This window comes from Lepidochelys kempii, chromosome 10 (genome assembly GCF_965140285.1).
Source record: "Lepidochelys kempii isolate rLepKem1 chromosome 10, rLepKem1.hap1, whole genome shotgun sequence".
NCBI lineage: Eukaryota > Metazoa > Chordata > Testudines > Cheloniidae > Lepidochelys > Lepidochelys kempii.
The window spans coordinates 47660922-47684216 of record NC_136389.1 but is presented as its reverse complement, the minus strand read 5'-3'; the positions used below and the strand labels follow the sequence as shown (position 1 = coordinate 47684216).

Genomic DNA, 23295 nt, shown 5'->3' with positions numbered 1-23295 from the left:
TGTTGATAGTTTATATCCATTTATTATTCGGTATATGTGGGGTAGGTGAGCTCCAATAGTTAGAGACTGCCTTAAGCATGAGATTTAATCTCTCCTTAGCTCTTGACACTCCACAATTTTATGTATCTCCATTGCAAATTTAAAAGCAAAATGTTTATGAGGCAATGGTGATGTGATACAGACCCTTTGAGTGCTGGATCACTGGTCTCAACTGGAATGACACTGGCAGTAACCAAATGTCATCACCTGCAGATGGATGATTTTTGTCATTGCAAAAGGTCTTTGTGGTTTCCTTCCAGCTCCTAATGTGTAGGTACCCCCTTTACATGTCAACCCCATATCTGGCAGGCCATTGGACTGCTATTAACAGACAGTGAACATCATCGAAATGGCCTCTCTAAACTAAGTGTAGGAAAGCTTGCACTGCTGTTTCCCGTGCTGTAACTGTCCTCTGGATAAAGAGGAGACTTCAGTCTTAAGGAATGTCAAGCCACACTTTTTACCCACACAAAACTGACTTATAAAGAGCAACAAACAACATTTTCACACCTTGCTTTAGAGAATTTTTGTTTATTGTTATTCTCCAGAATGACACTGATTTATCAGGACAGACACGGAATGACTCAAGGAAACAGCAGCTTTCTGAATAGTCACAAATGGTCCAAATATTTAACCATCCATCCAATTTGTTTTACAATTTAAAAAAACCCTGACTGTTGATACATTGAAAGGATTATATGGCACCATCACTACACTGAACTATGCTGAAATACACACTGGTCATAGAGGTTTTTCTGTTCTCTACTATCCAGCTGAACTCCGACTAGAACCTGTCATGCCAGAGCATTCTCTACTGTTTGTTACAGAAGCAAAACCCACCATGATTCAGTGCAAATTTCCCACAGAACCTTCTCAGAAAGCACATTATTAGATTCCAGACCACTTCGCCTTAAGACTGTTTATGTCACAGACTAGGCCATGCTCACAACCACCACTTGCCTCCACCGACAAATTAAAAGTTACATATGGCGTGCAATGTTCCAACTAGAGACTGGACTGAGCTAGAATCGTACATACATCCAGAAGTTTTGGGAGATGCTAGGTTGGATCTGAATACACAGACGTACACCCACCCCTCTAATTCTGGATCAGGGTTGAATCCAAAGAGCAATGGGACCTTTTATTCTCCAGGATCTTGTTTGGCTTGGTGTACTCCAAAGATGATGGAATTCTCCTGAGAGAAGATTGCTGGATTTCAGCCTTCAACCTTCGCCCGACACAGATCCAAGCACCGACTCTCCTCAGCCCACCTCTAGTTCGAACACTGAGCCTAATTCTTATCCAGCGCCCAAAGGGCTTTCTCTTACGATTTGAAGAGATTTGTTCTCATGCTGTTATGGAGCCCCATGTCCCTTTTCTCATTCTATGCCTGGCACTTTACTCCCAGGCTGTGAGGTTTATTATTTTATCTTTGTGTTACAAAGGTGGGCCTGAGTCAGTTCCGTAAATGGGGATGGCATATGGTGCTTTAGTGTAGTTAATCGTAGAATACCTGCTTCAATACAGCAGCATGTCCCTAATTATGACCATCTGAAACTCCACACTAGTTTAGCAAATTCTTTCCAGACAGAATTAGGAATAAAACTCCATTTTAACAGAGTGAGGAAATAGCTATAATATATTAACTTGTGAGTGTCTCAATTCATGAAATGTTTTTTATAGTGCCACAGCGCCGATCTGTGCACTTAAGAGTGTTGGCCTCTGAAAGTTGTTTCCAGGGCACGAGGATGAAGAGGACCAGAAATATTAATGAACATACCTCATCATTTAAAGAACTTGTGCTGTTTGCTGAAGTAGGTTTTCAAGTCCTCAGAAAATTATTCTATTTACTCCAGCAAGGATTCCATTTATTGTTGTGTTTTAATAAGACTTTGAGGCTAGCAAGAAATTTGCTGCTGGGAGGGGGAAAAATAAGAGAAAGGGAAAGGAATAGAGCTGTGAGAAGATAAGAGCAGAGCACCAGGCATCAGTGAGCTTTCAAAGCACCCATCTACACTGCAGTCTAATCCATGCAGGATTAACCAGTTTTTATTAGATCTACACAAGAGGCGAGTGGATTACTCCAGGTAGCCAATGAGCAGATGGTGGAGATTAGCTGAGGGATGAGCCCTGGAGAGCAAAGAGTGAAATATTTTCTATATAATACAGTCTTTAGACCAATGATAGGTCTCTGGAAAGACCTATGTTAAGTAGTAGGGGCTTTATGCTAGAGTTAAAATCTTAGCATACATAATTTAGTGCATAATAAGGTTGGACACAACGCACTCATGAGGTATAGACAAATGGACTGTGCTCACAGATTCTAATGTTTTGTTTTTCATTTAGTAGATACAGTTGGAAAGAAGATTGTGAGATTTACTTAACAATATTCATATTTTTAATAGGCATGAAACACTCCCAGTTGTGTGGTCAAGGAATCTAAATGCCACTGTTTGCAAGATAACAAAATACCTGCACCTCTCAGAATGGAAGTTGGGCCTACGATGCATCACTGTGGCTTAAGATTTTGTCATAGTAAAATTATGCGTAATTCACAGCACAATCACAGTAAAAACAGATAGTTTCACGCTATGGTCAGAGCAACTCTGTGGACCCTGCTGCTGTTTGCTTTGATATAGTCCTCTTTGGAACAGGTCTAGATCAAAGCTAACGAACTGTTAATCTGTGGCAACAAGGTCCACATAAATGGCAAAATTCACAGTTCTGTGCCAGTGATGATCACTGTGACATAATCATATCTTTATAGCCCCGCCTTTCGGAATTGGCTGGACACACGTAGAACATAAAACTCAAGACAGAGTGAGGAATCTCCAGACAAAAAGATAGAGAATGGGGGTTGCAGATTTGTGAGGAATTTAACTGTGTGAATACTTTATAGCCAATGAACTGTTGCTATTTTGAAGTAACACCCCCGTCACCCTACCTGCCAGCCAAAAAGCTACATTGGCATCCGATTTGCCATTGGAAATGCTGACTCCACCAATGGGCCAGAGCAGATTGTAATCTCATATTGGTGAGAATCTACTGTGAATCCTTTGATTTCATTGGAGTTTCTCCAGAGTTAGAGCAGTATCTAAACTCTTGGCACCATTCGGCTAGCAGTCACAGGTTAAGTACAAACAATAATTAAATCAAGGTACCGTATTCTGCACAGCTTCTGTCATCGGTGGCAGCCATACTGATGCATTCTGTGTCATTTTACTGAGGATCAGTCACATTCATAGATTTTGGGCATGTAATAGAGAGGAGGGTTGGCTAAAGCTGTATGTTTGTGTTACTGCGTGTTTTAATAGGTTGCCTTTCTTACTATGAATACAGAAGGCGAAATAATCACTGTTAATGTCTACATTCTCAACCAGGGGACTAACAGACCACAAGGTTTGGTAGAATACATTTTAGACTAGCTATAATTAATTGCACAATATTCAAAATCTGATTAAGTATATAATAGGCTCAGTGAAGGCTTCCTTTCCTCCATAAGATATATACATTTTTATCATACCTTTATTTCACAGCCTTGTCAAAAGACAACTGGCTGCTGCAGAATTATTTAAGTTGCATCCTTAAAAAGGAAACTTCTTTATTCTTGGTTGGCTTTGCTGGAAAAAAATCATTCCTATCGGCATAATTCTTGCATATATATTTCATATACAGACATTATTAGACAGCTAAGAGAAGGGATTTTGATGGCCTGAAAAGCAGGGCAACTAGAAAACAAATAAGCTGTGGAATGTTGAGTCACTAAATTACAGGACCACCACTTGTCTGCTGCTACAGGTTTAAGACTTTGGGGAGCATTGATCAGGGAAGAAAGGAGATACTTGATCAAAGGGGCCTGATTAGATTAAATGTGAACTAATTTCCGATTATGGTTTGGTGAAAATCTGGCCTCCCTACTTAAAGTGCTTTCAAAGTCTAAAATGTCTCTCTCTAAAAATAAGCATATTTCACCCCTATTCCTTCCCAGTAACATCCATTGCCTCGGAGTCAAAATATTTTTCTTTTAACCGCCAGGGCTATAAATTCCACCCAGGATCTGAAATTGAAGTTGTTGTTTTCTTCTGCATTTTATATCAGCAAATGTGACAGTGCAAATTTAGTTGACCACTGCACCGACAATGTGCAAGACGTCTGAATCCAACTTGCTCTCCCCTAGCTGTATGGGGTTTTCAGGGCCAACAGGAGCAAACACTTAGACATTAAAGTTGGGATTAGCAAGCAAGCCTGATCCCAATGAATTTCAAGGGAAGTTGGGTACTTCACTCCCTTAGCTTCTGGTTTTCAAAGGAGCCTAAAACCAGCAGATGACTTGATAATTTGAAGGGCCAAATCCTGGTCACACTACTTACATAAGCAATACCATTGAAGCAATGTTTCTAGTAACAAGATTTGGCCCTTACTATGCCAAAGAGTAGATCTGTTGAAAAACACTGCACCAATTTTACAATCACTTTTCCCACCTGAACACCTTAAAAATATAGGGCTTGGAGTGTGGAACTCAGACCAGAGCTTTTGGAATGTACCAAAGTTTCACACTAAAGGGAAGGTCCACTACAATTCAAACAGGGCAAACTCCCAATACTGCCTTGGGGCCCTTGCTGTACAGTTACACACCAATACTGTCTTCCTCACAATACATCGAAGAATAAATGATTACAACACCATGTATTAGGAGAACCTGTTGTCTCTGAACCTAGGAGGGACGATATGGACTGGGAGCCCCTCCTGGCTTCAGAGAATTTAAGTGCCAAATCAGCTAGTAACTTGCTACAATAAAAATAATTCCTGGGATTGGATGAACTGGTACCAGTCCTCGCTAGAGACAGCCACTACTAGCCACACATTAGCAACTGGAAGTATTAGCCACTGGAACTCCCAAGTTGTTAGGGATCTTCAGTTTTGCTCTTGACATTTTGGTAAGCTTGTTGGGGTTTTATTTTTTTTGCTGATGTTATTACATACACCTATCACCACAGTAATTTAAAAATCACCACCGTACACTACTTCACAGGGGAACACAAGCACACAGTTACTACCACACAGCATGAGCGTCCTGCAGGTCAACTCACAGCTTCTTCAAAATGAGAAAAGAGAATCAGAAAAAAGAAAAAGAAAAAAGAAACCAACCCTGTTCTAGAGTAAATGGAAAAAATCAAGTATCTTACACTTCCCTTATTGAAATGCTTACACAGAACTGGCTCAGCAGTATTCTCCCTCTCCTCTCCCCACCTCCCCTCCCCACCCCACCTCAGGACAGAGTCTTCTGCTCACATCTCATTGGAATAGGTGTAGTTAGGAGTGGCAGAATACTGTGTTTCGTGCTGCATCGTGGCCCCTTGTGCAGCTCCGACTGCCGCGTTGTGCGCTGCCTGTTGTACATGCGGGTTCTTCCAAGCTCCCGTGGTCCACTCTTCCTGTGCTTTGCTGAAACTCCCTCCACTGCCCCGGTAAAATTTATGCACCTGTTTATTTAGGCAGGGTAGAGAGAAAAGAAATCACTGATTCACAGAGGCGAGCCCCCAACTATTGTTTTTAATTGTCTGGCTCACCTGACAGAACCTAACACAAAGTGTCCAATCCCGAGAGGTGCTGAGCACTGGCAGCTCCCATTGACTTCATGGGCAGTTGTAGGTGCTCAACCCCTCAGGATCAGGACCGAAACCGACAGATGTTGGAACGACAGCCCTGGAGATGGGGACGCTCCACACAACAGCCCTGGCGGTGCAACTCTTCTCACCAAAGAGGCTCAACCCTGGCCTAATGGGACCCACTCTGATGGGTGAAAGCAGTTCGTCCTCCATCTCCATTTAGTTTTTGCGCTCTACCATAGACGGCCAACAAGAGAAGCAAATTGACCAATTGGGACGGTAGTTCATGATGTGGGTGACTGTTCACTGGAAACCGTAATGAGACAATCAACTCAGTGCACATATGCCACCGATCAATCACCTGAAGGTAACTATGTTTGGTCACTATAGATTGGAACAGAAAACCTACCCTATTACAAGTCTTCCCCAGAGTCATTCAGTCCCCTCTATATCTATATTCCTAAGGCAGGAAACAGGATAGAACGAAAGTTGCATTTCATCAGACACCTTTCACAAACACCTACCTCATTTTCTAACCTCAAGAGCTCCCGCCCATCTTGCTAACCTCAGAAAACTCATGTCTGTGCTTTGGGGGATTAGAGAAGTTGTAATTAAGACTGAGCAACCCACACATCAAAGACAGGAAAAAAATAACGTGAAGGCTTTAAAAATCTCGTTCCTAGCTCTAAAACATAAAGATCACCATCAAGGAACCAATCACAGGGCAGCAGACCTCTGTAAGTGAGAATGAAGTTCAGGAACAGGAGAAACGGGAAGTTTGGGGCTTTAATGAAGACTTGAGTTTGGTTTATTTTAGATTCTTGCTAAACTTTTTAAAAATGCTAAAAATTTCTTACCAAACGTAAGAATTTCCCAAGGGAGCCCAAGCTATGCAAGCAACATTCCTATTTAAGTTATTCTTGCCCAGCTTCTAGGACGAACTGAGCAATAAGAGTTCTTGTCTGTTTTTTTTTTTAAATTCAGCAGCCCACAACCTGCATCTTGCCAGAGCCTAAGGAAACTCAAATATCAGGGGTCAAGTCCTGTCCTAGATCTGACAGCACTAGATTTGGAGAAGTTCTAAGTTTGGCAAAAACAGTTGTTTCAGCCCTAAATGCTACAGTGGCACCAGAAATTGTGAACAAAGGGTTGCTCCTAACAGACCAAAGGATGGAAAGTACCCAGTGGAGCTCTCTCTAGAAACACCATGAAGCAATGAACATCCCAGCTTGACCTCCTCCCCAGAAGGCCACCCAGAAAATGTCACAATTTCGGGTCTCTAATCCAGCACTCATACCATACTGAGGGCAATGAAGGAGAAGACTGCCACGACTGTAAACATGATGGTGGGGATAAGCATCACCACAGCTGCACCCACACTGGTCCCAAAGAAGGATATTGCTGCGATCCAGCCACTGCAGGGAGATGAAAAAGGGCTCTGGTTAAACAATGGCATTGTTGCAGCCATGCATATCCAGTAGCTATGTTTTTTTACCCATTGGCTTTGTATGCTGCAAGTGGCAAACCTCACTCTAAAATGATTCTTCTCCCAAACTCTTCAGTATCTTGGATGACCCTTTCCCTGGCTGACAAAAGATAATGCTAAGCCATTCCTGAAACCAGCAAGCACTTAAAAAGGACCACCCCAAAGCCTCCTAAAAGAACTAGATAAGTTCATGGAGGATAGGTCCATCACTGGCAATTATCCGGGATGGGCAGGGATGGTGTCCCTAGTCTCTGTTTGTCAGAAGCTGGAAATGGGCAACAGGGAATGGATCACTTGATGTTACCTGTTCTGTTCATTGCCTCTGGGGCACCTGGCATTGGCCACTGTCAGAAGACAGGATACTGGGCTAGGTGGACCTTTGGTCTGACCCAGTATGGCCGTTCTTATGTTCTACCTCCTTCCTCAGCCACATCACATCCTTCATCACCCTTCTCCTCCCACTCCACTAATGCACTCCTTCCCTACTCCCACTTCTACCCACTCAATGTCCTGAACTAACTGAGCCAGGGGACTCTGGAATGTTTTTGTTCCTCCATCCTAAGAGGAGTCAGGTGTGCCTAGCACCTGAAGAGAAGAAAGGTTGAATGTGACAGATTCTTGTCTTCCTTACCAGACTCCCCAGCCAGGGATCCCCACCGCCTGGATAATGCTGATCACCAGCTGGGCCATGAAGGTGAAGAAGAAAGCCATGAAGCTGAAAGAACTGTCTGTCCTATAAGAGAAACAACTTATCGCCATCCTCCTCCTCACTGCTACCCATGTCTCAATCGGTACTCCAGCTGCACTCCAAATGGCAGCAAGGAAGCACTCGTCACCCTGAACACCCAGTATCTCTGCCACCAGCTCAGCTAAACAATCCCTTTTATTCCAGCAGAGATTTTTTTTCCCCATGATGTGATGGATGAGAATGGGGATGGATGGTCCAGTGCGAACAAGAGCTGCCCTCAAAGAATAGTCAGGATAGTGACATCACAGCATAAGGAAGGAGAAAGGAAAATGTGAGGGGCTCAAGCTGGGCAAACAGGCTTCTCTGACCTTTAAGTTATGGCAGCAGGTAGATCAGGTAGAGGGGGTCTGAAAGGTGGTAAGAGTTTCACATTCAGCCACGTGAAGCAGTCTGTGCTAACTCAGAGGGCAGAGCTTCCCCAAGGCTCTATGGGTACGTCTACACAGGGACAAAAAACCCGTGACTGTCCTGACTCGGGCTTGCAGCGCTTCTGGGCTGAAAAATCTGCTGCGTAGGCATTTGGGCTCAGGCTGCAGCCAAAGCTCTGGAACCCTGTGAGGGGTGGATAGTCCAGCTGGGGCCCTAACATCCACACAGCAATTTTAAACCCCATAGCCTGAGCTCCATGAGCCTGAATCAGTTGACCTGGGCCTGCTGCAGCCATGCTCAGGTCTTTTATCCCTGTGTAGACGTACCCTATTTAGCTACATACATAGCCCTAATTACCATATTATTAGAGCACCTCATAGTTAGCAGATTTATCCTCAACAACCTTGTGAAGCAGTGAAGTATTATCCCCATTTTGCAGCTAGGAAATGGACAAAGTCACACCAGTCTGTGTCTGACTGGGGAATTGAACCCAGCTCTCCTGAATCCATGTGCAGTGCCCTATCCACTGGACCATCCTTCCTCCTCGCAAGCAGGGTGGACAAAAAGAAATCAGTGATTTAAAAAAAATAAATAAAATCTTTTTTTTATTTTGTTATTTAAATTAAAAATAAACCTGTTTAAAATGAAATTGGCTAAGGACTAAAGTTATTATAAGCTCTTAAAACAATAAAAAATAACTAAGCTAAATCCATAAGCCTGTATCAAAAACTGAGTTAAAGGCTGTTTTTCTGTATTAAGAAAGAATCAGGGGGACATCATCTAGCTTTTGAGGTCAAGCTTTATAAATATGGCACAGTAGATCATGTACTGTATTAACGGCTTGTTTTGTTTAATAAAGTAATTTAATATGCTGTTCCGAGTGTTAAATTCAGTTCCAGTTACCATCACAATGCAGCTTGACACAAATCAAGAGCAAAAAGTAAATTATCTGGCAAATATGCAATATACCATTTACCATTTTCTAAGATACTAAAATGTACAATGAATAAGAATCTGAAAATATTAAGCTATATAACTGCTTAAATACACGTATATAGTTATAGCATACCCTCCTAGGTAGCAAAAAAGATGTACCAAAACTAATGTAAAGGTTCTATTTAGTTGTAAGTGAACATGTTTTAATGGTTATACCAACCAATGAGAATGCACCTCTCTTTAGAAAATGACTGAAGTACAAATGGAAAAGTTGATTAAAATGATTAACTCAATGCTTTCCACTTGGTGATTTAAAATCGCATTGATTTAAATCAGTCCATCCTGCTCTCAAGTAGGGAACTAATGAAGCATTCAGCAAGCTGCAGGGGACTGCTAGAATGGTGTATTTTACATTTGGTGATGCGTGGATTGCTCTAATCTGCACACATAACCAATACAAATACATGCTATCCACCCCCAAAAGGTTTGTAAAAGGAGCCTCTAGTAGAAAGAAAATATTCACCACCAAAAAAAAAAAGTGTCAGATCTCCCCTGCAAGCTGGGGCTGCAGAGAACTGAGTTTCTGGAGCCAGTGTGTTCTCTACTACAAAGAGAGGTCCACAGAGCCATATCTCTTGAGGTAAAGGGATAGTTGGATACCCAACAACTAGTGTAAACTGCCACAGCTCCATTGACTTCAATGGACCTTTGCAGCTTTACACCAGCTGAGGATCTGTCTTCAGGTTTCCTGCGAATGAATCTAGTGTCAGGAAAAAGGAACTTGAAAGAACCTCAACTTCCAATACCTCTTCCCTCACACTTTTGCATCGTGGCCCAATGAGACCTGAAAGTCAAAGAATGAACCTTAGAATTAAAGGCCCTGATTCAGCAAGATACACAAGCATGTTCCTACTTTCTGTTGACTTCACCGGAACAAATCACATGCTTAAAATTAAGCGGGAGCTTAAGTACATTGCTAAATCAGAGTCAGAGAAGGAGCTGTTTAGCTGCTCCCTCCTCTTTCTCTCGGGACTGAAGAACCCTTTGGTTATTGACTCAATGCAGAGGATCCTAGAGTCAGAGAAGCGTGCTGTAAATGCTAGGATTGCTGGAACCCTGTAGTTCTTAGCTGGAACGAGGGGGCTGTGATGTTAGGAAGAAGCACTTGCAACTCATCTAAATATTGACCTATCTTCCCATCTCCAGTTCTAGTATCAGAGAAGGGCTCTCAGAGTTTCTCTGATCCCCAAGGCATTTCTCTTTAGGAGCCTCCACATTCTGCAGCAAAAGCACAAAGTCTGTCAACTTGACAGAAACAGAGCTGGAATGTATCCATTCATTATGCACTGTGCCTGTGGACTCTAGTTCAAGTTACCATGTGATAGAACACAGCATTCAAAGTTTTCTGTTCACATATACTTCCCAATCTCCCATGACTCACTATCAAGAACTCCACTCAGAGAGAAAATATATATTTGATATATTAGTCTTTATGGAGAGCTGAGATCTTAATCCTGAAATCCAAGTTTTCAAGGTAGGAAAGTAAAGTTAAAGGTGGGAAGGGAAGGGAAGGATTCCCAAATAGAGGTGACCAAGTCTAAGCATTGGTTATTCATGAGAAGAAAGGAGAAAGACATTGAGAAGCTGTGCCCAGCTGTGACCACTTACTTGAAGGCTTTGTAAATAGGTCTAAACCAGCAGACATAGGAGCAGGGTGTAAAGAGCAGGAGCCAGAGAATTGCCAGTCCAAAATTAACAGCTGCACCGCCTCCAATCAGCCATGCGAGGCAGCCAATCAGATTCACTGCCAAGGTGATGCTGTTCACTGCAAACATATACATACAGACACACAGAGGGAGCAAAGTAGCACACTGCAAGAAAGTAAGCTGTGACTGAAGGGGCCCTTCAGATGGCTACGTCCATGGGGTTCAGAAATGTTCAGGCAGGTTTAATCAAAGGGTGGGATTTTGTCTTCAGTTTTATTCTTCTTCTCCCGTCTATAATTGTCACAGTTACTACACCCAACAGGCTCCCTGGAGCAATGGTTCCAAGCTAGCCGGAGCAGGCTGGCATCTATGAACCTTGGCCCAATTGTGGGTTCCCTGCATACGTCACCCATTACAGGAGGTGAGAGTCTGGGCGTGGTGGAAAAGTACAATCATCTACGAGTTGGAGTAACTGAAACACAATTATCTTCTCTCTTGCCACCAAAGGATGATAATGAGAGAAGTAAAGGAAGCTCCTCACTTGCCACCAGCAATGGCTTCTAAAGGGAGTGAGCTGCCAGGCGAGTTGGACCAAGCAGCCAAGCTGCCTTTCCCAGGACAAATCTGCTTGAGCCATTGGACACCAACTGACTGATTCTGAGAACTGAAGTCACAAGTTCCTGGCTGGTCTATGGCACATCCAGATCAGTTCAACAGGAAAAATATTTCTCCAATAAGATACTAGGACGCTAAGTGATACAGGCCTACTACAATGAAGGGAACCCTACCAGAGACTAGACAATGCAGAGGAGAATCTGTCATCTGCATTCCTGTGCCTCAGAACTTCAGGATGAATCTTTGTTTCAATCAAAATTAACACCCTCCCACCAACCAATGTAATGGAGCAGCCAGCTGGTATGCTTCGCTGTACAAGATGAAAATGTTCAGCCAACCCAGTGATCTGACTGGCAGGACATCCACATGTGCATTACATCATGCAGCACTCAAGGACATCCCCTCACTGTCTGAGGCCCCCCCAGCTTTTTTTTTTTTTTTTTTTCCTTCTTCCAGGGGATGGTTTGGACTCCTTTCTGACACGTCTTCTCCCCAGGAAACAGGCTCACCTAAAGGGTCTCCTTGGACAGCACGTTAATAGAAACAATCTCAACAAGTTCAACAGAGATGTGGTGTTTGTGCTTTTGCTTTTCAAGGCTTGAGAACAAAAAGGGGCCTATTAAATACAAGTGTAATGAGTGCAGCCAAATCAGGGATGGGGCATCAAAGTGACTGCACATCTCCCTCCCGGCACCCAGCAAAATACACTTAACAGAATAATTTGTCAATTTCACTATAACAGCCTCCCTGAATGAGGAAGGGGAAAGCCAGCACAGCTCCAGACTCCTAGCAGGACACAGAACCAAAGCTGAAAACTGAGCAAGGCAGCAGGGTGGGAAGTCCATTGGAGGAGATAGATGTATGAGTTAAAAGCACAAGCACCCAGTCCCTTTGGTGCTGATTCAGCTCCTTCTAACCTGCACTTGGAGCACACACCACTCCCCAGGGAAGGCTGCTTCAGTGCAACACTCCATTTTGCTTTCAATGTTCAGAGAGAACACCTGATAAGGAACAGGGGTCATCTTAAAGGCAGGGGCTGCCCGGCGCCCGCTCCCACAGACCCTGTATGTGTCATCCAATCACCCAGTAGTATCCCCCCCGCAAGGAGGAGGATGGAAATGTTCATTAACAGCTGCTCCTCTCCCTGCTTCCATCCCACCCCATCTCAGAACTTCTACCTAAAAAAATCATCTGCACTGTTCTGGTTTACATAGCAGCAAACTCAACAGTAAAGCTTCAGAAACAGCATGGGTGTGGGGAGGGAAGGGAGGGACACAGATGGAACAATCTTTGATCTCATTTAAAAAAGGGTAGTGACTTCAGTCACTAGGACTGTCACCGCTACCCAGAAGTCCTCAATTTAGGCACAGGTTAGGTGGAGTAGCCATGCAAGCTTCTTCGCCAGGAGTGCTGTAACCTCAACCTGGAGGGATTTCCTCTGGGAACAAGTTTAGTTTCCAAGGGCCATTCAATCCTTGGCTTCTCCACTGGGCTAGCCAGTAAAGGGGCCAAATCATGCCAAATGCAGAGGTGGTTTCTCAGAAGTGGATTTCTGATTAAACAACATTTCCTGCATACCCCAATTTGTTCGGGCAGTTGTGACACTGACTCTCAGCATTGGCCGGGTTTCCTAAGCTCCACACCAGGCTTCAGAAGGGGGAAAAAAACACACCTGAAGGAAGAGCAGCCCAAAGGGGGTGTAAAACCTATTTTCTTCCCCTCATAGGGAAGCCTGCCACTCTGTCTGCTTTACTTGTCCACAGGTCAAACTAGTAGATGGTCCCTATCCAAGGGAAATCTATTCCAGCTGCCAGCTAGTTGCATCAGTGGCATTAGGAACTACCCAAGGGACCACAGCTTGGTGGAGAGCACATCACACAGCAGCTGCAGAAGGGGTAGGTGAGGTTTGGCTCTGAGGAAAGCCTCAAGCACCTGCACCTTGGGGAGCAGGGTACTGCAGAGGTTATACTTTTTGGCTGGGTGAAAGAGACCGCACTTTGCATCAGTGGCCCTGTACACATTAATTTAAAGTGGCATTTCAGCTTCAGAGGCAGCCATGCTGCTTTGGGCTGGATGTGGAATTTGCAAACTGGGAAATGGGGGAGTAGTGACCTAAAACACCGGGCTAGAGGACAGCTCCATGGCTTCCACCTCAATCTGGCTCAAATTCCTGACTCAGGAGGGCCCTGGCAGGAGTCTGGGTGGTGAAAAAAAAAAAGAGGCTCTCCATTTGCAGAAACCTTGCATGGGTTTTTTTGGCAGAGAAGGGAGCATCCAAGCACAGATATCGCTGCAATATAAAACTCAGATGTGTGCTGGCATTTCCCAAGTGATGAGCTCTCTGGCTGAGGGAGCCTGACAGGGAGAAAATCAGAGCAGTAAATCCTTCAGCAAAGAGAAGCTTGTTGGCTGATCTGTTCCACCTCAGGGCAGGCTCTGTGAGGGAGCAGAGTTCATGAGTGGTCTATGGTTTGTGACATGCACATGATCACCTAGAGCAGGGGCGGGCAAACTTTTTTGGCCTGAGGGCCACATCAGGTTTCCGAAATTGTATGGAGGGCCGGTTAGGGGAGGCTGTACCCGCTCCCATCCAACCCCACCCTGCTTCTTGCCCCCTGACAGCCCCACCGGGACTCCTGCCCCATCCAACTCCCTTTGTCCCCTGATGGCCCCCCCGGGACTCCTGCCCCATGCACACACACCCCCCACTCCCTGTCCCCTGACCAACCCTGGAACCCCTGCCCCTGACTGCCCCTAGCCGCCCCATCCAACCTCTCCTCTCCTTCCTGACTGCCACCCTGGGATGCCTGCCCCATCCAACCACCCCTGTTCACAACCCCTGCCCTCTGACTGCCCTGACCCCTATCCACCCCCCCACCCCCTGACCACCACCTGGAACTCCCCTGCCCTCTATCCAATCCCCTCCCTGCTCCCTGACCGCGCTGCCCAGAGCGCCAGGACAGGCAGCCACACTGCCCAGCTGGAGCCAGCCAAGCCGCCGCACAGCATAGGGCTGCTGCTAGAGCACTGCGCCGCTGGCTCAGGCTGCGGGGCAGGAGAAACAGCAAGGGAGGGGCTGGGGGCTAGCCTCCTGGGCCAGGCGCCGAGCAGGAGGGTCCCGCAGGCCAGATGTGGCCCGTGGGAATAGTTTGCCCACCTCTGACCTAGAGGGTTGGGGAGGACTCCCTGAGACGAGTTCTATGACTGGCGCCAGCAGAGTTAAAGCTAGAGATGAGCTCAAGCCTTTCAGAAAACCAGATCCCAATGGGAACCCAAACACTGTGACTGGGGCCTCTTTATAATGGCCCAGCCCAGAACCCCACTCCCCAGATACGGAGAAGCTGAGATTTGGAGCCGAATGTCAGGACCCAGATCCCATCACTAGTTTAAACCTCTTCAGAAATATGCAAGAGGCAAAAAGTCCCTAGACTCTGGGGCAGGATGATGATTCCCTTAGTGCCACTCTGTTCTTTACACTAACACTTCTAGAGAAGAGCATTCAGAGAAGCAGGCATGTGCATTTCTCTCTCGACCCATCTGATCCTTTCCCCTCCCGCAGACACAGGGTGCCTGCCCCAGGGATGACTCACACATCCAGAGGTAGTAAAGGCGCTTGGCCATGGTGCGATGCTGTGGTGGAATGTCATCATCAAAATCCTGGTAGAAACATGGCTTCAAGGGGATGAATCTTGGAAGCGGAGGAAAATTGTTCACCTTTTCTATGACAAGAGATAAAATATGTATCACTGAACAGAACCCAAAGCAAGTCTCCGTTCCTCCAAACTGATCTGATGTTGCTGATTGGTTAAAGTGCTGATCTAACCTGAGCAGTGACTTTGAAAGTGGCCTAGTGGGATTACGTGTTTGTGTCTCACCGATTTCCAGATCAGATTTGCTCAGTTTATAAGTAAAAAAAGATGATTTCCCCTCATTGCCAGCCTTGCAACTCAGCCTGAGCTCTGACAGTCCAGCTGGGCTCTTTCTTTCCACACACAATCACCAGGAATAAAGATCATGCAGACCAAATTATACCCTTTGTGACACATGAGCCCACTGAAGCCAATATGTTACCTTCGTTAAAGCACTAAGCCCTTTAATAGAAAAAACAGTTCTACAAGAACCAGCAGAGATTTTCCTTACCTGCCATGGTGTCTGTCCGTCTCTACTCCGCAGCTAAGTTAGTGAACAGCTCGCACCTCTGCCAAAACTGGAAGAAATCAAAAGACAGTAACGACATTAAGGAAACAGACACTGAGAACAACAGGAAATAATGTTTCCTCTACGTTCAACCACCTCCCAGGATTTACTCTGTTACCGGAAGTTCAAATGTCCTAACACCATAATCCTTCCCCACCATCCCACCGATTCAAGCCTGGGGAAATTCATGTAGTCTCTTGGCATTTCTCCAATGTAGATCCTCTCCAAATTAAGGGAGTATATTGAATCCTCTCCGGCCTCCTCCTCTCCCCCTCCAAAAACCGCAACAACAACAAAACAACTGGCTTCGCTGCAACAGTACCTGGGATGATCCTCAGACAGAAAGATCCCTGTTACCTTCAATCAACATGAAAATAACCCCCAGTACAGTACCCCTTTACAGAAATAACTGGCTCCCAGGGACAGTGCTATAATAAGGCATGGTTGAATTTCCCATTGTTTATGCTATATTTTGTGTGTGTGTGTGTGTGTGTGTGTGTGTGTGTGTGTGTGTGTGTATATATATCCCTTCATTTTCGATTTTTATTTAATTTTTCCTCGGAATTTATCTGTGTTTATTATTACAACAGCAAAAACAGGTGCAAAAAACTTAATTTTTCTAGGCAAATATCGGGGTTTATTTTGGTTGATGGAAGGACGGGGGGAAAGTATTCAGTAGATTAATGCTTTGATTAACAGAATTCAGTGTGGTTTGCTGCAGAACTAAAACAAAACTCAAAACAGAATGCCACCTCTGAGTTTAAGAAAACAATATCTCTCTAATCCCCAAACAGTTTACTGTTGCAGACTTAGAACTATTAGCCTATAAATATTTACATTTAATAATTGCGCCACACCATTTGAGGCACATATACTCAACTTCATCCTTTTCTCCAGTTTGTTTTTTTAAACTTTCAAACATGTCCTTGAGTTCTGAAATGTATTCTGATACAGATTTTTGTGTGTCACCATTTTAGTGTGTCAGATCTTTACAACATTATCTGCTAACAGCTTGAAATGTGTACATGGTAGGCATGAGATTCATCAGTTTGTTCAGGTGTGCATGCACTTCAGAGCTTGTGTGCGTGCCTGTTTGTTTATTGTGTTCATCTTCTAGACTAACACACAGCCTTCCTTCAACAGGCAGCTTTGCATATATACGCAGACTAATACATTATCATAATACATATATCTCATTCATATATCGTAATACATATATCTCATTCAATATATTGTATGTTTTCCTAAAAAACAAGTTATTTTTTATATATTTGAATGATCCAAAAGTAGGGTGAAAATCAAAAATACTTTTTGTAAAACCTGGGATTTTTGGGGGGTAAAAAACGGGTAAACTGTAAATGAAGGGGCTTATATATTAGACACACGTCTCTACAGTATTTATGCATATACGCAGATCTATTGTTCACCCCTGGGAAAGCCATTAGTGTAGCCCACTGGCTACAAAGGCCTAAAACACGTATTCCAACTAAAGTGCTGGCTGCAGCCAGAAGAGTAAAAGCAGATTCAGCAATGTGGGGCAGGGAGAGGCTTAGGCCTGGTCTACACTAGCCCGGTAAATCAATCTAATTTATGCAACTTCAGTTACATACTGAAGTAACTGAAGTCGACGTAATTAGATCCATTTATCGCAGTGGCTTCACTGCACTGTGTTAACGGGAAAGCGTCTCCTGTTGACTTCCCTTGTGTTTCTCAGGGAGGTGGAATATACAAATCGATGGGAGAGTGCTTTCCCATCGATTTAGCGTGTCTTCACCAGACCCTTCATCAATTGCAGCAGTGTGGATCTACCGATAAGTGTAGACGCCCTCCTACTCAAGTGGCCTATATCCACCTGTAGTCTATTCCAAGGACAGACAATCAGGCTGGAGAGCAGGACAGAGACACATTCAAAACACCGAGCCTACCACTCTCTAATCCATGGGAGTAGTCCAGTGAAGCACCAGGGAGCACATTGTTCAGTGTTTGCTAGAAGCTGGGAATGGGTGACAGGGGATGGATCACTTGATGATTACCTGAGCTGTTCATTCCCTCAGGGGCACCTGGCATTGGTCACTGTCAGAACACAGGATACTGGGCTTGACGGATCTTTGGTCTAACCTAGTGTGGCCATTATTATAGCTCTCTGGGAACAACCAGCTCAGCTCTTGTAGCTTGTCATGGAGTCACCGGGCAATGCTCTGGAACTACTCCATACGAAGCCAGTCAGGACTCTGGGGGAGCATGCCTCCTCTCTGTGAGCATACTGTCTCCAGGACAAGAAGCTTACACAGCTTTGATCTTCCTGAGTCTGACCTCGGAGCATTCAGCATCTCCTTCCACACCTTGCGCTTCCCACAGCGAGTCCGCACAGGCAGGGCTCCTGGAGAAGCCAGTGGGTCCTGCACCCCAATTCCGCAGTTAGACGTGACTCTCAGCCAGCCAGTAAAACAGAAGGTTTATTAGACAACAGGAACATGGTCCAAAACAGAGCTTGTAGGTACAGGAAACAGGAGCCCTAAGTCAGGTCCATCTTGGGGCCAAGGAGGCCAGAGCCCCACCTGGGCCCCCCTCCATTTCCCCAGGCAGCTCCATACTGAAACTCTCCAGCTCCTCCTCTGGCTTTTGTCTCTTTCCTGGGCCAGGAGGCCATCTGATCTCTTTGTTCTCCAACACCTTCAGTTGGCACCTTGCAGGGGAGGGGCCCAGGCCATCAGTTGCCAGGAGACAGGGTGTCGGCCATTCTCTGTGCAGACAGCATCACACTGTCCCTCTAGGGCTCTGCAACAATCACACAGCTTATCCCCCCCGCCAAGATACTTAAGAACTGCATAGGGGAAACTGAGGCATCCATACAATATTCAGAGAAAACATTATGAATATTCCCACTTCATCACATCGCTACACAACAATCACAAGTTTGGGTTTGTATTTTCCTAGAGACGGGTAAGAATCAAAGCCCAGACTGTGAGTAGTTTGAAATCCTGATCCAGGGACATGCTGTGGCATAGGATATCACCAGAATAAGACAATGAGCAGTGGAAAGCAACACAAAGTTGTATCATCCTCAACTTACTTGCATTCAGAAATTAAAGTGCTTGGGAACGTTTTTGCTTTATAAAGTGCACCAAGTTCTGGGCACATGCAGAGTTTAAAAAACAATACACCGTAAAATAAATGAATAAATCTCAAATGCCTTACACTAGGCCCTGAAGGTCAGCAGACTTGGGCTTGGTTAGAGCAACTGGGGGAGGAGGTGGGGAAGGAGGAAAAGGAATGAGAATTCTAGAGTCAAGGGCCATCCACTTAGAACACTGTGTCCCCAGGCGTTTAAAGGTATGGGCTGACTGCTCAAGGACCCATAGTGACCTCCGCTACTACTGCTGTGCATAGGGAAGGAAAGTCTCTCTCAGGAAATTAGATTAATAGAGCTACAGGTACACACAGGGTATTAGAAATTAGTATAAGCACCATGAACCGCACCCAGAAGGCAGAGCATTTGTCAGAACACCGGTTTAATATACACACACCAAGGTTGCCAAATAGGTCAGTCGCCACATGGAGCACGTGTCTGCTGAAGTTGTAGAGCTCTGAACTAACTGCATCACAGCTCAAATAGTCTAGCTCCCACAACGTCCTCATATGTACACTGAGAAAGAAATGGGAGCACACAGACCCTTGACTAGAACCCCACTTAAGCCTGCACATGAGCCCACAAGACAGGTAAGCCATTGCTTCAAAACACCTTCTGGGATCCTTCCAGAGAGGAAAACCAGAAGCACTCAAGAGCGGTACTATCCACCCAAACATGGCTTTCAGTCAGCTAAACAAAACCTCACAGATAATGGTACCAAAGGCTGCAGGCAAATCTAAAAGAAGCAGGATAAAAACCTGCCCTTTGACCATCATTAGGCAGAGTTTGCTCACCAACTAGGCTGCAGTAGTGTCAATTGCATGTCACACTACCCAACCCAAAAGCCAGATTGAAAGGGATCAAGGAAATCTAAGGGACTCCAGGTGATACCAAAGCTGCACTAGCGAGATTCTTAATTGTAGCAGAGGCCTAACCACTACTCACTCGAGTTACACTGACACCTTGCCCTCTCACAGGGAGGCATATTCTCAATAACAGACCTGGTACCTGTTTGATTTCACTAACAATGAGGGACATATGTTCATCTTGTAGGTCTCTGTCTGAAGCTCTCCCAGCGTATCTCCTTGGTGAGCTTCAAAGTGATAGTGCTTAAATGCTATAAAAAACCCCATAAATAGATATGTACAAATAGCACCTTATTATTAAGTCCTTGTACCAATGACAAGCTGGACCTAAATTTTGCAGCAAGACAGCTTCATTAACATTTGTAAAAAAGTGAGGTTTCATTGAATTAAGTATGGAAATAAATAAGTCAGTTCCGCAGCTCCCGTATTATTTGGATAAGAAGCTCAATTGGATACCATCTCCACGTTTTAAATTTTTACCATGCTGTAGATTTTTGAATCTACAAGAAGAGGTAGACAGAAGAAGAGATGGACTGACAACATAAAAGAGTGGACAGCAATGGACTGCGCGGAGACTGAAGCACTGACACACAATCGTCAGGAGTGGAGACAATTGGTTGATTGCTCATCAGTGATGGTGCCCCAACGACCGATGTGGTTACTGGAGTGATGATGAGATTTTTGCATAGAAAACAGAAGAGCATCACAGAATGTGCCAGGGGAAAGTGAAGTCCTGATAGCTGGTGCTTTTGGCACCCAGGAGGATGCAAAAGAAAGTCTGGCATTGGGGATCACACACACTGCTTTGGCATTTCTGCCAAGATGAGTAGCTGAGGCCTCTGACTGCATGTGCCCAAAACACAAGACACACTGGGCCTGATTTTTAAAAATAGATGAGCACACGTAGCTCCACTTGGAGACAGTGGGAGTCGGCGCTACTCAGCAATTCCAAAAGATCAGCCCCAAGGGTGCTCAAGTTAAGTGCCCCATCACTGATGCACAGAAAATTAGCAAACATTTACAAAAACCCTAGCACACAAATCTGTAAAGCCCCTTTAGCGATCAAACCCAAGTATGGGGCTTAAACTGACACTAAGTCACTTTCACATAAACAAAGTCACCCAACACAACCATACAAACCCAGTCTATTGTCCCCTTCACCTGCACATCTAGTACAGCTATTAAGTTCATGCTCGGACAGTCAGCTTGCTGAATATTCTAGTCCCTCTGTTATTATTTGTGGTAAAAGTGCAGATGAGACAGGGTCATTTTCACCAATGGGGCCTATCTAGCCCTCCATGCGCACAGACAAGGCCCATTAGGTTAACTAAGAGTGATGAAAAGTTAAACAAATACACGACACATATTTGGGACAATATCCTAGCCCTCCTGGAGCCAATGGACATTTTGCCATTGACTTTAATTGGACCACCATTTGGCCTTCATAAAAAAAAGTAACGGACATTTTCTCTTTATGAAGTGAAATTCCCACTACTGCCTGCAGATCAGTTGCATGTGGGCTCCACATTCTCAACATCAGGGCCCGGTTTTTCTGTATAGACAATACTATACACAAAAAAGCACTCTGTGAATCTATCCTAAACATTTATCTGACATGGCTAACACCTCCAGCTCCCTAAAATGTGACATACTGGGTGGTAATAGGGCTTACACTAATTCACACTTTCCCCTTGATAGAGAAACACATACAAGTGAGAAAAAGGACCATAAAAATATGCAGGTACAATATCTTCTCCCACAACCCTGCCATTCATCTTCAGGGAGGACTGTGGTGGAGATTTCACTGGAATATTCAACTCCTCTCTCTCCTGCAATAGGGAGGTCTGTGGTGAGAGTCACTGGGATATTAACCCACCTCCCACATGCAGTAGGCACAGAGTCCCAGTGTATTTCACCCGGGGAGCATTAATTCACCCGCCTACCACTTTAGGAAGGAATTTTCTCTTGCATTGTAATTGGAGCTGGAATCAAGACACAAGACTCACATCTGGTTAGCCTGAATGCCTTAGCATGCTGGGGCACTGATCTAGGGTTTTGGTTCAGCACATTATAAAGATGGACAAAATACAAATCCAAGTTCCAATTTCAAAACACCGCACAACATCAGCAAAGTAGGTTTCCTCCACTTGGGCTCATCTTTCATTGCAATACACAGGACAGTTACTCACTGCATGTTAATAAACAAGCCAGTTGGGCATTCCACTGATTAGGTCACTGTGCAGAAGGCAATCAGGCCTTCCAAAAAAAAATCCCTGCACACTGAGAGAGAGCTATTAAGTGGTGGAAGGCCCCTTCGCATGTGCACACACACCCACAGAGGGGGACAGAAGGCCCCTTTGCATACACACACCTGCAAGGGTATTTTTGTTCGTTTGCATGTATGTGGACTTGCACACACGCACAAGAGGAGTGGTGGGTGGCCCCTTTGCATGCAAGCACACGCAAGGAAGGGAGACCCTGCCGAACACACACACACACACACACAGGGGAAATGGACGGCCCGTTCGCATGCGTGCTGGTGCACACACACACAGGGGGGTGGGCGGCATATTGGCAGACACGCTCCCGCACGGACTGGGGACTGCACGGCCCCTTCTGGGTGCCTGCATGCAGATGGGCTGGGGGGGCACAAGACACCCCCCCCGGGCACGGACGCGCACCCACGGGTGGGGGGGCGCAAGGCCCCTTGGCACTGGCGCGCACCGACGGGTAGGGGGGTGCAGGGCCCCTTGGCACGCGCATACTGGCAGCGGCACAGGGGCAGCCCCAGCCCGGCCGAGCCCCGCAATGCTCGGCCAGCGGGGCTGGAGCCGCCGGGGCCCGGCTGACGTCACGGCGAGGCTGACAGGGCCCGCGGGACTCACCTCCCTGCAGCGCCCGTGCAGTGCAGAGCGTCAGGCCCCGCAGCCCTTCCCCGTCCCGGGCAGGAAGCTCCGGTTCCGCGCCCCACAGCTGCCGCCGCCTCCTGCCGCAGCGACCGCGGCTCGCGCCTGGCTCCGCCCACTCACGCGCCCACCCCCGCCAGGGGCGGGGCCCGCAACTCTCGCGAGACCCAGAGCAGCCCGGCGGCCGCTGTCCAGGGTCCTGAGCCCGGTGGCGGCGCGGAGTCCGATCCCCACAGCCCGGGCTGGCTCCGGCGGCGCCCAGCGCGAGGGGAAGGGGGCGCAGGGGGGACCAGGCTCTAATCTCCGAGGCGGGAGGGTCCCCCAGGCGCTAGGGCACAGGGGGTACCGGGCTCTAAGGGGGGCAGAGGTGACCAGGCTCTGAGGAGGGTGGGGTGCCCCAGGCTCCAGGGGGGAGAGGGTACTGGGCTCGGGGGGGGGCCAGGAGGGACCAGGCTCTGAGGGGGGGAGGCCCAGGCTCTGAGGGGCCGGGGGTACTGGACTCTGAGGGGGGCAGAGGTGACCAGGCTCTGAGGAGGGTGGGGTGCCCCAGGCTCCAGGGGGGAGAGGGTACTGGGCTCGGGGGGGGCCAGGAGGGACCAGGCTCTGAGGGGGGGAGGCCCAGGCTCTGAGGGGCCGGGGGTACTGGACTCTGAGGGGGGCAGAGGTGACCAGGCTCTGAGGAGGGTGG

General features: G+C 46.2%; 1 protein-coding gene across 3 annotated transcripts in view; it reads right to left on the bottom strand.

Moving 5' to 3' along the window:
* SCAMP5 (secretory carrier membrane protein 5) overlaps positions 1-22725 on the bottom strand; it is a 50330-nt gene extending 27605 nt beyond the window's left edge. For 2 of the 3 annotated variants that reach the window (XM_073363311.1, XM_073363310.2), the window contains exons 1-7: positions 22587-22725; positions 15649-15715; positions 15099-15227; positions 10856-11012; positions 7766-7867; positions 6946-7063; positions 5332-5522 (exon numbers count right to left, since the gene is read on the bottom strand). In XM_073363311.1, the coding sequence (XP_073219412.1) occupies positions 5332-5522; positions 6946-7063; positions 7766-7867; positions 10856-11012; positions 15099-15227; positions 15649-15655 (704 nt within the window). In that variant the 5' untranslated portion in view covers positions 15656-15715; positions 22587-22725. The remainder of the gene's footprint in view (positions 1-5331; positions 5523-6945; positions 7064-7765; positions 7868-10855; positions 11013-15098; positions 15228-15648; positions 15716-22586) is intronic. The other variant, XM_073363312.1, reaches the window with a different exon arrangement.
* Between the last annotated feature and the right edge of the window lie 570 nt (positions 22726-23295).